We start from the raw sequence: 15,904 nt of genomic DNA, 5'->3' as shown, positions 1-15,904 counted from the left end.
GTCTCAACACTGTCCCAACACTCTCTGGAGATGAAGGATGTCTGCTTCTTCAAGGACCCACATCAGGGAGACAGCCGCTCGCTGGCGGGTGGGACAGCTTCAACCCAGTCTTAATGACCACGTTCCTACTGTCAACCCAAATGCTAACATTTTTTTTTAATGTTTATTTATTTTTGAGAGAGAGAGAGAGAGAGCTCACGGGAGAAGGGCAGAGAGAAAGAGGGAGAGACAGAATCTGAAGCGGGTTCTACACCATCAGTGCAGAGCCCAATGTGGGGCTCGATCTCACAAACCTTGAGATCAAAACCTGAGCCGAAATTAAGAGTTGGACACTTAACCAACCGAGCTACCCAGGCACCCCAATGCTAACATTTTTTTAAATGATGGTAAAAGTGTGCAATTCAGCTGCATTAAGCACATTCCCATTACTGTGCAAGAATGACCATCGTCTCCAGTATTTTTTCACCCTGCAAAACTAAAACTCTGTTCCTACTAAACACCAACTCCCTGGTTCCCCTTTCTTCCCAGCCCCTGGCAAATACAATTCCTTCTGCTTTCTGCCTCTGTGAATTTGACTCCTCTAGATTTCTTACCGTGGAATCATACAGTTTTTACCCTTCTGTGATTGGCTTTTTTCACTTAACGTAGGTCTTCTCAAGCTCAGTTATATTGTAGCATGTGTCAGAATTTCATTCTTTTTTTAAAAATTTTTTAATGTTTATTTATTTTTGAAAGAGAGAGAGAAACAGAGCACAAGCCAGGGAAGGGCTGAGAAAGAGGGAGACACAGAATCCGAAGCAGGCTCCAGGCTCCAAGCTGTGAGCACAGAGCCACACGTGGGGCTCGAACTCAAGAACCGCGAGATCATGACCTGAGTCGAAGTCGGATGCTTGACCGACTGAGCCACCCAGGTGCCCCAGAATTTCATTCTTTCTTAAGACTGAAACATATTCCATTGTGAATTTATACTACTTTTTGCTTATCCATCATCTGTTGATGGACACTGGGGTACTTCCACGCCTTGACTGTTGTGAATAATGCTGTGAACATGGCTGCATAAATGCCTCTTTGAGTTCCTGCTTTCAATTCGTTTGGGTATAAACCCAGAAAAGGAATCATAAATGCTAATATTGTGTATGTGTTGCTGATTGGCTGGGTTTCCCTAACACCGTGTTTGTGAATTTCACTTTTTGTAAGTGAAACACTTTCCTAGAGAGCTACCCTGTCTATAAATAGTTCTCATTGTCTCAACCTGTTGAGAGAATAAAACCTATTTACAGGAACTGCTTGCCATTTATGCCTAATTATCATATAGCACAAGGGTGATCATTTACATCATGAGCTCCGTGTCAGATTAACTTGCAAGGCTCTGCCTAGCGCAAGGTTTGTTTCTCACAAAGCTTAGTCAACTTGTCTCCAAATTATGCTAATTAATGTGAACACCCTGCAGAAAGCACCTCACTGCCTCTCTCGCCCACTGCACCCTCTCCCATCCCACTCTTCTCCCCTCTTGTGAATCTCTACCCTTTCCTCTGAGTTTTCTTCCATATTCCTTTTTTCCCCCCTGAGAAATGCTTGCAATGTCCTCTGCCATGCTGAGGTGGGGGTAGGGTGTCAGAGATCTCAGCTCCAGCTCGCATGGTCACAGGAGGGATGGAGCTAGTCGACAAAAGTCCTAATCTTGATTGACATTGCTGAGATTGCTAACTACCCTGAAGACAGGTGAATAGTGTGTCCAGAGCAGTGGGCCAAGAAGAAGATGGGAGACAGCCAGCCTTGATTCTCATGATTTGGGTCAACTCTGAGAGCCAAAACCACAGAAATACCCGCACTCCCCAGTTCACTCCCATCTCCAGGCTTCACTCAACACATCTCACCCCGTGCAGCAAGACCTGGTCCCCACCAGACCACTCACATGGTATTTCCAATTTCTGCCGATAGCCTGAGGGTAACATACGATTTGCAAGTATTTGGTATCCCTGGCCTAGCTGTAATATGGAACCAAGGTAGAGTCTAAGTCAGAGAAGTGAAATATGGCAGACAATGACAAATTTATCCGAAGAAAACTTCTAACGATGATTTGTAAAGTTCAGCATAATCCAGATGCACGCTGTTCCAGGCACCTATCAGTGCATAAAAAGCTATCTCAAAACTTAACAGGTGAAAACAGCAACCATGTTCTTGTATCTCATGAGTTAGGCCAGGTTCAGCTGGGAGAGACTCAAATATGGAAAATATTTGTATTTTGTCTTATAAAATAGAACTGCATCTGCCTCACAGATCAACTACATAGAAAAAAACATTTATGCAGAAAATCGGAAAACCATAAAAATGTACAAGAAATAAAAGTCACTTATGTTCTCCACTATCACCCAAAGACAGCTGTTGGGAGCTAATTTACCTACTTGAGATTCTATACATAAGACTGTATATATTCAATACATACAATTGCTTATGCTTCAGTGGTTTTCAAACACGTCTTTTTTATGTTTATTTTGAGAGAGAGAGAGCGAGAGAGAGTGCACATCCATGCAAGAGAGTGGGGAAGGGGCAGAGAGAGAGAGGGAGAGAGAGAATCCCAAGCAGGCTCCATGCGGTCAGCACAGAGCCTGATGCAGGACTTGATCCCATGAACCATGAGACCATGACCTGAGCTGAAATCAAGAGCCGGAGGCTTAACTGACTGAGCCACCCAGGCACCCTGAAACATATCTTTAATAGCTATACAATATCCATGCTATAGTGATACCATAATTCATTCATTCCTCTATTTGGAACATTTTGGTTATTCTTGATCCTTAATTATTTCATAATATATACACGTGTATTGCATATATATAATATACATATACATATACACTATTTATGAATAGTCTTGTCTATAAATCTTTGCCTGATTATTTTCTTAGGACAGATCATGGAGTCAGAGTACAGAAAATGTTCAAGGCTCTAGAAGCATTTGCCAATTTGCCTTTCCAGGAGGGTGTGCCAATTTTTACTCTCACCCACCGTCACCTTAAAAAAAAAGTGGCTCACTGACCCTGTCACCTTAAAAAGAGCATTCGGGAAAGCTCAGTTTCTTCTGTGGACCGTTCTTCCCCTCTTTATGTTTTAAAGAGGGAAGAGTTCAGAAATGTGACTTTTCCAACTCTCTTCAATTCTCGGATTCTTTTTGTAAGGAGTTGAGTGGGTGGGTGGGTGGACAAAGACTTCTAAGATCCAAAGTGCCTTCCAACCCTGAGGTTCTGATATTTTCACCATCAGCATTGGCACCAGATTGCGAGCCTTGCTTGGACCAATAAGGCAGACGAAGGAAAAGAATTCCAGTGCTCGCTACTTGGAAATGCAGGCTTTGATTAACAAAAAATAGGTGGCAAGCAAGTTGTAGCTGGGGCCGAAGGCCTGGACAGGCAGCGCACGGTCCCACGCAACACGCGCACACGCTGTCACACCCCGCCCGCGGTCCGCTCTGGTTTGGTTACCCAAGGGGGGAGGACGCAGCGGGTGGCCGCGGCGGGCGGTTCAGGGGTCTGCGCGCCAGCGCCCCGCCAGCGGGACCACGCGAAGGGCGGGGGCCCCGGGGCCGCGCGCCCAGCCCCGGCGCTCCAGCCAAGTTTGCCTCGCGGTCTCGGCCGACTCGCGGGTTACCTGAGCCGCCAGCCACGTCAGCGCCACATCATCGGGGCCTCTTACAGTGCGAGGGAACAGGAAAAGAAGGAAGCAAAACCACTCCCGGGCGAGCCAATCGCAGGCACACGGCGCTGCCTGGGAGCGCGGAGGGCGCGCGTGGGGGAGTGGGCGGTGGGCCGGGGGCGGGGCCGGGGGCGGGGCCCGGGCTGCCTGGGGCGGGGCCTGGGCGGGGCCGAGGGGCGGCGGGGCGGCGGGCCGCGCTCGGGCCGGTCTGCGGCGTGGGCCTCGGCTGTGGCGGCTTTGGCGGCGGCGGCAGCGGCGGGGGAAGATGCTGCAGTCCCTGGCCGGCAGCTCGTGCGTGCGCCTGGTGGAGCGGCACCGCTCGGCCTGGTGCTTCGGCTTCCTGGTGCTCGGCTACCTGCTCTACCTGGTCTTCGGCGCCGTGGTCTTCTCGTCGGTGGAGCTGCCCTACGAGGACCTGCTGCGCCAGGAGCTGCGCAAGCTGAAGCGGCGCTTCCTGGAGGAGCACGAGTGCCTGTCGGAGCAGCAGCTCGAGCAGTTCCTGGGCCGCGTGCTGGAGGCCAGCAACTACGGCGTGTCGGTGCTCAGCAACGCCTCGGGCAACTGGAACTGGGACTTCACCTCCGCGCTCTTCTTCGCCAGCACCGTGCTCTCCACCACAGGTAGGGGCCAGCCGCCGCGGCCACCCCCCTGCCCCCTCCGCGCCCGCCGCCCGCGCCCCGGCGCCCCGGGCCCTCCCGCGGCGCGCACACCCGGCGGAGCCGGAAGCCGGTGCAGTGGCCGCGGAACACGCCCTGGGTGTTGCCTCCCGTAACTCTTGGGAAGTGGTCCCCGAAGCCTTCGGCCCGGGTGGCTGCGGGGGCTTCGCGGGCTGCGTCCTGGTTTTTCGCGGTGCCCTGCACCAGACTGTCCGGTAGGAATCCGGAGCATCCCGGCCGCCGCGCGGCGAGGCGAGGGGATGCTGGAAACTGTCCACTGCTCCGAGGGCGCTCACCTTCGTCCTGACCCCGTCCCGCAGGGCCGAGGCCGCGCTGGAGGGTCACCTTCCGGAGGGTGCCCTCTCTTTGGGTGATGCATAGATTTCTCGGCTTTTTGCTGTTTGGGGGGAGGTTGTGGGGGTAGCCGAGTGACATCACTCTGCTCTTCGCAGGTGACCTCCGAGCGGACAGGCGGATCCGGTTTCTTTTCAGAGTAGGAGGAGGGGTGAGGGAAGGGAGCATCCGATTGCCTAGGATCCGGCAAAATGGGGGCACCCTGATTCAGCAGTTTTTTTCAACTTTAGGTGTGCGAGGCCACCCTTCAACTTCGCAGCGACTCTTCCCCCACCCCGCACTACTCACCCAGCAGGACGCTCACGAATGGAAGAGCGTCCTCGGGTGAAAGCCGAGGCCGGCGAGTGCCCCAGGGCGCCCCGTACTCTGCCGGATTAGGTGAATGAAGGCTGCATTTTTCCCAGCGGCTAAGTGGGGCACACACACTTGGTTGGAGATAATTATAAATTGATGTTTGAACCCTGGGAAGTATCCCAAAGAATGCTCAGCGAAGCCCCCCTTTTCTCCACGAGATCCAGTCTTTGAACAATCCATCTTGGCGTGCACAAGGGCACACACTTATTACTTCCCAGTGTAGTCCTAGAATCTGGGCCTGGAGTGATCTCTGCCGGGATACTGGACCCGCCCCTGCCCCCACCTCCGGAGCAGGTGAATCAACTTGTGGCGCCAACTCTTACATCACTCCACCCCTTGGACACTTCCCAGGGTTTATTTGTTTATAATCCCCTTGGGCTAAACCCAGTGGATTGTTTCAGTAATAAGCGGTACTGAGTAATAGTAAATAGTACACTTTCCACCAAGATCCTGTGAAGCAATGGTTTAGAAGTCTGAAGTGAATTTCTGAACTGTAGTAAACAGAATTCTAGCTTGTATTGTGATACGTTAAAAACTTAGCCCTAAACAAGACGTATTCTCTTACTTTTCACCTTTGCCAACACCACTCTTGAGCTATATGTCCCCAAGTGTTCGCTTCCGTTGTCTTCAGCTGGGTCCCTTTCTGGGAACAGTTAGAGGTCACCGTGCTTTTCCTTTGCAGTACATTTATTTGTTCTGGATGGAGAATATTCATTCTCTGCAGAACTCTTTCCACTGGGTTACAGAAAGTCTACAACTGGGTCACGGTGTTGAGTGAACACTGGGAAGAGTTTATCACTTTCAGTACCTTCTAAGTAATGGTATTTTAAGAGTAGAACAGTCTAAGAACAGTGTTGCGAGGAAAAGAATGCATTTGCTTTTACTGGGTGGGATTTTCTAGGACTGGCACAGCTCATGTATAACCTCATCATAAGCAGCTAATTAAATCTCAAAAAAATATGAGTTTACATCTCGATTAGACAGTTATTTCCTAGATTGTGTCTCCTCCTCTTTTTTTTTTTAATTAGGAAAAATGCAGTTCCTGTTTAAATAAGAAAAAAGGTGGGGATAGATGTCTTATTATTGGTATTCAGATTACATTGTAGTTCCTAAGAAAGTCTGTATTCATGCAAAACAAGAGTTCATTTAGGAAATCCGGTGCAAGGGGCACTTAAGGATAAACTAGATGAAAAAGGTGCCTCTCAGTTCGTAACATTAGCAAATCAATGAATTCTTGTCCTCGATAGAACTGACTTCATTAATTTAGATAGGGTTCCAGCAAACTTCAGAATTCCCTAAATCAAAGCTACTCTTCTCCCGGTTTTGTGTCGACCCGGTATCTGACACATTTTGATGTTCCACGTGGTAGCAAAACACCGGTCTCGTGGCCGGAAGTCAGACAGTTGGTCGGGTGAAGCCAGCAGACTTCATTACTAGAAAAATAGGTTCCAGAAAAATACTAGACAACTCGAATTGGAGTTATGGTTCGTGCCTGTCTTTCGGGTAGATAGTAGACATGCTGTGGCCGTGGTTGGTTTGCTTGGTTAACTCCTCTCGCACTGTAGGTGGCAAATCCCTGAGCTTATTGTCACCCAGTTAGTACAGCCAACCTAGAATGGTTGCCTAGAATGGTAACGGTGGGGATTACAAAGTTGCTGTTCTCCTGGTCATCACCTTGATAAAGGAACGGGATGTGTCTACGGCAGAACCTTCGCATCTCACAAAGTCCAGGCTTCCAGTTTATGCGAGGAGCTTGGTGGTCTCTTGGGAAGAAGACTTAGGTTGGTGATTCAGGGATGATCTGCAGTCTCCGCTCTGCCAAGGACTCTGGGAATTATTTCAAACAACTGAACGTCTCTTTACTTTTCCTTGATTAAAAAAAAATGCAGCAACACCTGCGTGGGAACCGTATGAGAGTGGAAGGGGAAACTGTGGTACACTTTTACCTTTTCAGAGGGAAGGGCTGTAGATAAATAAAAGGAGGCGTTATAGACTGAGGCATTTCCCATATAACTTTTATACCGTGAATTTTTTTTTTTTTTCCCCTGAGGAGTAAGGAACACTTGGGAAGGAAGAAATAATTAAGAACATGTCAGTTTACTGTAAGGTGACTTCTTTATTCATCCCCCTGAGCAAGGTTATATCATGCAGATGTTTGGTAAAAGTAAGTTTTGTGTGCATATGACTGTAAGGCTGTCACTTTTTTGCTGTGTTGTAAATAGGGGTCTGGATGATAGCTCAGTTCCTGTTGCTGTCAGTTGTAAGCATGGGGCCTTGCATCATGACGCTGCCTTATCCCTGTTTACGAAGAGAGGTTTTGAAACTTGTTTAAAGTGCTCAGAACAGGGGAGCACCTGGGTAGCTCAGTCAGGTAAGCATCCAACTCTTGGTTTCAGCTCAGGTCATGATTTCGCAGTTGGTGGGTTCAAGCCCCACGCCTGGCTCCGCCCTGATAGCATAGAGCCTACTTGAGATTCTCTCTTCCTCTTTCTCTCTGCCCCTCTCCTGTTGGCACTCTCTCTCTCTAACTAAAAAAATACACTTTATTTTTTTTTTTAATTTTAAGTTTATTTATTTTTGAGAGAGAGAGACAGAGAGAGCCAGTGGGGGGAAGGGCAGAGAGAAAGGAAGAGAGAGAATCCCAAGCAGGCTCCACACTGTCAGCACGGGGCCCCATGTGGGGCCCGAGCCCACAAACCGTGAGATCATGATCTGAGCTGAAACCAAGACTCAAGCCGCTTAACTGACTGAGCCACCCAGGTGCCCCTAAATAAATAAACTTCAAAATAAATAAATAAATAGAGTGCTCAGAAAAGGAAGCTAATTTGGTTTGTTTTACCGTGGCCTTTACAGCTCCGGTCAGGTAGGGAGCTGCTATGGGATTGGTCGTTTTCAGGAAGAGAACATGGGAGAAGGAAACAGGGGTTCCAGGTTGACCCTTAGCTTTCAAACCATTTTCACTAGGAAAACTGGGTTATGGTTAACAACAAATACGGGTTGAGCTTTTAGAATCTAACAGCAGTGGGCAAATGCTAAGAATGGTCTTCGTCATTTCAGCTGGCTAAAAAGAAATCAAAAGAAAAGTCATGTTTCCTGACACATTGACGTTTTGCAAGAACCAAATTTCAGCACCCATACAAACTTTGAGTTGGCGTACAGCCATTTGTTTCGTATCATTTATGACTGCTTTCCCACTGCAATGGCAGGTTGGTGACAGGAGCCATGTGGCCCCCAAACCTCAACTATTTACAGCTTGGCCATTTGCAGAAAGAGTTGGCCGAACCCAGCTTTAGAATAAGCCTGAAAAGGAATTCTTAAGTCAGAGGAGTTCTAAGAGCTGTACTTCCTTTGGGAAAACTTTCCAGAAGACAGTTTAGCATCTGAGACTTCTTTGCACTGTGGTATACAGCATTTAAATTAGTTGGTTAAAATTTTCAGGGGTATGCAGCATTTAGATTAGTAGCTACCATCCCAACCATTTCCAAAACAAATGATTGTTTATTGTAGAATGTCACTAGATTTTGGTCAAATCTGTGACACCACCGCCCTTTTTTTTTTTAATTTGGAATGGTGACAAAGCCACACCTCACATTGGAATTGCCTTATCTAACATGCTTGGTAAATACTGTATTCTATCTGGAACAGAAATGCCAATGAGGAAAGGAATTCCCCCAGAAACAACCAAGCAAACTATTGACCTGGAAGAGAGATCTGAAATCCCACGTGCTGAAGTCTGTGGTCTTTATGTGCAGGAGAGCCTTTGGTCTTGATTTGGAGCCTTTATGTTTAATTCTAACAAATTTAATTTTCTGGCTTCAAAGCCCCTAGTGGATTGAAGAAGGAAACGTACAGCTATAAGCAAGCCTAAGCAAAAGGTCACAAAAAGACAAATACTTTAAACATCAGAAAAATAAAGCAATATTATTTTTTTTAATTTTTTGAAATGTTTATTTATTTCTGAGACAGAGAGAGACAGAGCATGAATGGGGGAGGGGCAGAGAGAGAGGGAGACACAGAATCAGAAGCAGGCTCCAGGCTCTGAGCTGTCAGCACAGAGCCCGACGTGGGGCTCAAACTCACAAACCATGAGATCATGACCTGAGCCGAAGTCGGTCACTCAACCGACTGAGCCACCCAGGCACCCCAAAGCAATATTACTAAGAACAAATTTTTATTGAACACTTTATGTGTACCCCTTTCTCAAGGAGCTAATGAGGTGTAGGGGTCATTATCCTCTGTTTAAAAGAGGCTGAAAGTAAAATTTAGGTTCAGGGACCTTAGCTAGGTCACAAAACTACTAGTGGCCTTGCTTTGAGTCCAGATGTGTCTGGGTTAAGAGCTTGATATTTGCATAGTGTCTAGGCATAGGGGCTTGTTATGGGCTGAATGTGTCTCCAAAACTCGAATGGTGAAGTCCTAATCCTTATACTTCAGAATGTGACTATGTATTTGGAGATAGATCCTTTAAAGAAGTGACTAATGGGGTGCCTGGGTGGCTCAGACTATTGAGCATCCGACTTCAGCTCGGGTCATGATCTCGAGGTTCGTGAATTTGAGCCCCACATCAGGTTTTGCACTGACAGTACAGAACCTGCTTTGGATCCTCTGTCTCCCTCTCTCTCTGCCCCTCCTCTGCTTGTGCTCTCTCTTTCAAAAATACATAACATTAAAAAAAAATCTAAAAAATAAGAAGTGATTAAGTTAAAATGAGGACCCGATGAGAAGGTGCCATCTGCAAGTTAAGGAGAGAGACCTCGGAAGATTCCAAGCCTGCCAGCACCTTGATCTTGAACTTCTAGCCTCCAGAACCATGAGAAAATGAATTTCTGTTGTTTAACCCGCCCAATCTGTGGTACTTTTTTATGGTAGCCCTAGTAAGGTAATACAGAAGTACTGTTGTGGTTTTTGGTTGTTGTGCTAAAACAAAGAAACAAAAAACCAAATATAGGAACACAAGGAACAGAATTTTTATGTCTTTGCCATGTATGACATGCCAACTGCATATGCATGAATAAGACACCATTATTTTAGGATACATTGTAATAATCGATATTCCTGAATGATCAGGAATAATACTTCAACCTGACTCTATTTAGGAAGGCAGAGAAATGCGTCATAAATCCTAGAAACGTTTCCACCCACTAATGGTCAAAGAGTATGTATTAATATTTACTAATACTCATGTGTAAGACCATCCCTGTCTCTGAAACATCGCTTCTTTAGCATTTTGAAGGGGTTTTTTTCCCCCCAAAACTATACATTTGCTATTATCTATGCCTATTTTATGGCACTCGGAACATCCTGTTGCCATTATAAATGATAATAACTTGAAAGAAAGCATGCGTTTGCTTTTATGACATAACTGTAAATCTAGTCCAGATAGAATTTTCTCTTGTACCGGTAACCCAGTGGGAAATCTGGTGCCTTTCAGGACAAGTTGTTTCATGCACCACACGTTGGACTGCTGAGGGTGGGGAGACCATCTGTTGTCTCTAGCACAGAAGAGGACTCTGAAGTTGGAGCATGTGAAATTGCTTCATTGTTTTGACCCATACGGCGATTTCATGTGGTCCAACTTCCCGCAAGCTGGTTTCCGGGACAGAGAAACCGTTTATACCGTACCCTCTCTTTGGCATAGAATTGCACTGTGCTAGATTTTATTCTCAAGAAACCTCACTCGGTCTCAACTGTAGCCAAATCCACGAACTGCTGAAGTCCTTCTCTTCTCTGCTGACTGTGCCATGATCACCTTGTCTGTTACCGGTGGGAGCTAAGGGTTGTCTCCTTCTCAAAAAGCAGACAACTTTGGGGGGTGTCCTCTAGACTTCTGTGATGCTTCTGTCTCCCAGGCTCAGTTTGTGCACTGACTTCTTTATTCATTCTGGGTGGATTCCTTGCCTTCAGAGTTGGTGGCCACTCCATCGCAGGGCCGTGCCCCTGACCGAAGGTCAAAGTGAAGAATGAGGCAGAGGGGGATTTGGAGGCACAGAGGAAGTAGAACCGGAAGGACCTTGATTCTCTCCCTGGGTGTGAGGCAGACCCAGCAGTCTTGTATTTTCTGATTGTACTTGTGTTTCCGTTCTTTAATCTGTGAAACAGAATAGGTTCTTAAATCAACGAGATTAACTGGGCTGTGTCTGACATTGGCCGTGTTTCCTCATTGGCTACTATCTGCTTGATTCCCCGTCAGGTTGGTTCTGTTTGCTTTGGGTACTCTGGCTCAAGTTGACTTGCTTTGTGAGATGAGAGCCCGAACTCTGAAGCCTTTGTAGATTTAGTTATGGTACCCGGTGGTGAGGTTTGGGCAGAAAGCTCCCCAGGGACTCAGTGACCCAGGTAATGTAAAGTCAATATAAGCACAGTTTGTGGGTGCTGAGCAGAGGAAACAAAAACACATAATTAAAAAAAAGTGCTAGTTTTTATTTCTCCGAGTGTGGTCAGTGGATTGCATATTAGCAATAAGAACTGAGGGGCACCTGGAGAGGATGTGGAGAAACGGGAACCCTCTTGCACTGTTGGGTGGGAATGCAAATTGGTGCAGCCACTCTGGAAAACAGTGTGGAGATTCCTCAAAAAATTAAAAATAGACCTACCCTAGGACCCAGCAATAGCACTGCTAGGAATTTACCCAAGGGATACAGGAGTACTGATGGGGCACTTGTACCCCAATGTTTATAGCAGCACTCTCAACAATAGCCAAATTATGGAAAGAGCCTAAATGTCCATCAACTGATGAATGGATAAAGAAATTGTGGTTTATATACACAATGGAATACTACATGGCAATGAGAAAAAATGAAATATGGCCTTTTGTAGCAATGTGGATGGAACTGGAGAGTGTGATGCTAAGTGAAATAAGCCATACAGAGAAAGACAGATACCATATGGTTTCACTCTTATGTGGATCCTGAGAAACTTAAGAGAAACCCATGGGGGAGGGGAAGGGAAAAAAAAAAGAGGTTAGGGTGGGAGAGAGCCAAAGCATAAGAGACTCTTAAAAACTGAGAACAAACTAAGAGTTGATGGGGGGTGGGAGGGAGGGGAGGGTGGGTGACGGGTATTGAGGAGGGCACCTTTGGGATGAGCACTGGGGGTTGTATGGAAACCAATTTGACAATAAACTTCATATATTGAAAAAAAATAAAAAAAATAAAAACACTGGACAGCACCTCAAAAAAAAAAAAAAAAAAGAACTGAGGGGCACCTGCGTGGCTCAGTCAGTTGAGCATCTGCCTTTGGCTCAGGTCATGATCTCGCGGTTCATGAGTTTGTGCCCTGCGTGGGACTGTGCTGTTAGCACAGATCCTGCTTCAGATCCTCTGTCCCCCTCTCTCTGCCCCTTCCCGTCTTGCGCACTCTCAAAAACAAATAAAATAAAACATTAAAAAAAAAAAGTATTGAAATATAGACTTGCGGTATAAACACCGTGTTGTATACCTGAAAGTAATGCAACGTTGTGTGTTAATTATACTTCAGTTGCAAGAGAAAAATAAGCACTGGAGGGTCAGTTATAAGCACTCATCCCCTATTCATGCTTAGAGCGGCATGGGGACCCAAATTAAGCTATTTACTCAAGGTGGTGCCTTCGCCCCCTCTCTGCTCAGCTTCGTGGAAGCCTCTTGAGGTTTATTCAGGCTCTGGTTCGAGTCTGCAGCACAGTCCGAAGGAGACCTTTAGACCAAAGGCGCACCGAGGAGGGGAGACAGGAGAGGCACCCGTGTCCCGGAGAAGAGAAGAGTGCCACCCTGAGTGCGGCATCCTGAGCTGGGCACACACAGGCCTGGGGGCTGCACAGAAGCTGGCTGTGCTCCCCGTCTTCCCAGACGTGTACCCCATTTGTTCCTGCTCTTTCTCCTCTCTGGTTCCCACAGCATCTTGTGTCCTGCCTGATGTTGGACTATCCCCTTCTTCTGGTATAGCACTTACCACCTTGGACAGAATTATTTGTTTTCACGTCTCTCTTCCCGCAAGGGTGGTCTTGAGAATGAGCGCTGTCTTGGCCTCACGTTGTGGCATCCCTAGCACTCAGTAGGTCCTCATTAAAGGCAAAGGAAGGCACGTTTCTTCCCTTGTCTGAGTCTGTTTGCTCTTCTGTGAAGCAAGGAGATTTCTAAAGATGTTACTCATTTTCAAGAGACCTCAGATATATTGTCATTGTCTTGATAAGGAAACAAAGGCCCACATTGCTTAAATGATCTCCTACAGTTATTTATATAAAAAGTTGTATCTGAGTGCCTCGTGTCTACTCACTGCACTGTGGAAGACTCTAAGTGATCCAAAGCGAGGAGAAAGGCATGCATTCCTGAGCAAATGTTTATTGAGCGCTTAAGTTTACCAGGTACTGATCCAGGCACTTGGGGATCTTGCCTAACTGGATGTCTGTCTAGTAGGAGGAAGGAGATCCTGTAAATAAGATGATTAAGTGTGAGATAATGGAAAATATATATTGGTCTCTGCCCCAGGTTCCTGGCACAGAGCTCCTAAAAGCTTTGTAAATTCCTGATTAGAGCACTGGGAGAATCTTTTGTTCCGGAAGGCAGCTCTGCGTGTGCTCTAGGGATGGGGGCTGGTCATCAAGAAAGACCAAGCCATGATCAGAAGCTTGGAATTTTCAGCCCCACCCCCATCATCCAGAGAGGGGAGAAGCTAGAAATGGAGTTAATGATCTGTCATGCCATTGTGCGGACACCTCCATAAATATCCCAATAGCATGGGATTCAGGGAGCTTCTAGGTTGGTGAACACATCCATGCTAGGAGGGGGACACACCCCAAGTCCACAGAGACAAGAAGCTCCTGCCTTGGGACCCTCCCAGCTCGCCCCATGTATCTCTCCATCTGGCTGTTCCTGAGTCATAAAATGCGGAACCGGTGACCTAGTGAACGGACTGTTTGCTCTGTGAGCCCTTCTAGCAAATTGACCCTGAGGAAGGGATCGTGGGAACTCTGATTTATAGCCGATAAGTCAGAAGTACAGCTGCCAGCTGGACTTGACTTCGGAAGTGAGGACAGCTTTGCGGGACTGAGCCCTTCACCTGTGGGATCTGATGCCATCTCCAAGTAGACAGTGTCGGAATGGGACTGACTCACAGGACACCAGCTGCTGTCGTGCAGAATTGCTTGTTGTGGAGAAAAAAACCATCCACGCATACGGCGACCAGAGGTGTCAGAAGTGTTATGTTTTGTGTGAGGAGTGAAAGAGGTGCAGGATGTACACTGAGTGGAGTAAAACGCACAGCACGTTGTGTGGGGATAGATTGCTAAGGAGCAGCATCCCCTCCAGCAGAGAGAAGGAAGCCAAGGAGATAGGGAGACTTGGGTGTGTGTTGCGGGGGTGGGGGGGGGTGTCCAGGACTGTGGTCTCTGATAAGGAAGTCACAAAAAGTCTCACTGAGCAAATGGCATTGAGTCAAGAACCAGAGGAGGTGATAGTGCATCATTCAGCTATCTGGGGAACTGTTCTAGAACCCAATCCCCGTATCGGAGGCGCTGCGAGAAAGCCCTCATGGCTGGTGCTGAGTAAGACAGCGCGTGACCAGGTCAAGGAGAAGGGAAGCAGGCACACGGGGTAGGGTGTCCCAGGCCGCTGCAAAGCTTTGGGCTTTTCTCTGAGCGAGGTGGAAAGCCCTGGCCAAGTTCAGATATCACCCCCTTGTGTTTGGGCACAAGGGTAACGTGATCTGACCGATTGTTCTACCAAGTTCACTCAGGCTGGTGGAGGAAGGCAAGAGAGGAAGCCGAGGGCGTAAAGCAGGACATTTCCAATATCCCAGATGCTTAGAGCAAGCGGAGGAAGTAGGTGGTGAGAGGTGGTCAGATCTCAGACACAAATGGACAGGATTTGCCAATAGATTGGATGTGCGGTGTTGAAAAAGAATAATCAAGAATGACCCCAAGGTTTTTGATCTGAACCCTGCCTGGAGACAGAGAAGGCCGGGGAAGAAGCAGGTTTGGGGTAGGCCTGGAGCTCAGTCATGGGCCTGTCAGACTTGAGGTCCCTGCTGAGTGTTCGGGGTCCACACGTGGCTGCACTCACTCTGATGTGGCGTCCCCAGGGCCGTCCTTGCACTGGAGCCGCGTGCTGTGATTTCACATCACATCTGTGTGTCATTCATCTGACTCAGACTTGAAGAAAGCTTTTGAGGGGTGATACCTGAACTTGGCCTTGAGAAATAGCATGTCCATAGGTAGAGAATAGAGAGAAGGTATTGCAGGTGAAGCATGTGAATTCTCTAGACCAAGTTGCCATTTGATTAATTCATTTAACAATAGTTTAAATACTTCAACTTCCCGGCTAAGAAACAGTCTCTAAACTGTAATATTATTTTCTAATTTAATATTATATAGGGCCATATGGAAAACTGGGAGAGCGGGACAGGAAGATTTGCTTCATATTTTTCTTAAAATTTTAACAACAGGATATTTAGTATCTGACATAATGGTTCAATTTAAAATTTATATTCTGTGTAGTCCAGAGAACAGCAATAAATAAATATCTTCTCCAGTGCGGGTTTTAGATGCACCTAACATTAAATAAATTACCAAGAAATCAGTATAGGTCTTTTCTGTTTTTAGAAAGTAAATAAGAAAAACATAATTTTTTTTTTTCCACGAGGAATCAATCTCAGAATTTTAGGAGGTCGATCACCTTCAAATAAGAGTATTTACAGTTTGTGACAGAGGGCAAAGTTATCATGGGACCCGGAAAACTACCTGAGTAATTTTCACTTCTGCTTGTTTTTAAGTTTGCCGTAATTACCATTTGGAATGATGTCATTTGAATAACAGGGCTCCCAGCTACTCTTGGATGATCTAAGGTGCCCTCTCTATTCCCAAACACCGAATTTTG

The 15,904-nt window shown here is 46.8% G+C and overlaps 1 protein-coding gene across 1 annotated transcript in view; it reads left to right on the top strand.

The window, feature by feature from the left end:
- The first annotated feature begins 3,897 nt into the window (after window positions 1-3,897).
- Window positions 3,898-15,904, top strand: part of KCNK1 (potassium two pore domain channel subfamily K member 1) — a 52,952-nt gene continuing 40,945 nt past the window's right edge. The window contains exon 1 of the mRNA XM_023240398.2: window positions 3,898-4,313. Within this exon, the coding sequence (XP_023096166.2) occupies window positions 3,959-4,313 (355 nt within the window). The 5' untranslated portion in view covers window positions 3,898-3,958. The remainder of the gene's footprint in view (window positions 4,314-15,904) is intronic.

The sequence above is a fragment of the Felis catus genome, chromosome D2 (assembly GCF_018350175.1).
Source record: "Felis catus isolate Fca126 chromosome D2, F.catus_Fca126_mat1.0, whole genome shotgun sequence".
In the NCBI taxonomy this organism is placed as follows: Eukaryota; Metazoa; Chordata; class Mammalia; order Carnivora; family Felidae; genus Felis; species Felis catus.
This window is presented reverse-complemented; position numbering and strand designations above follow the sequence as displayed.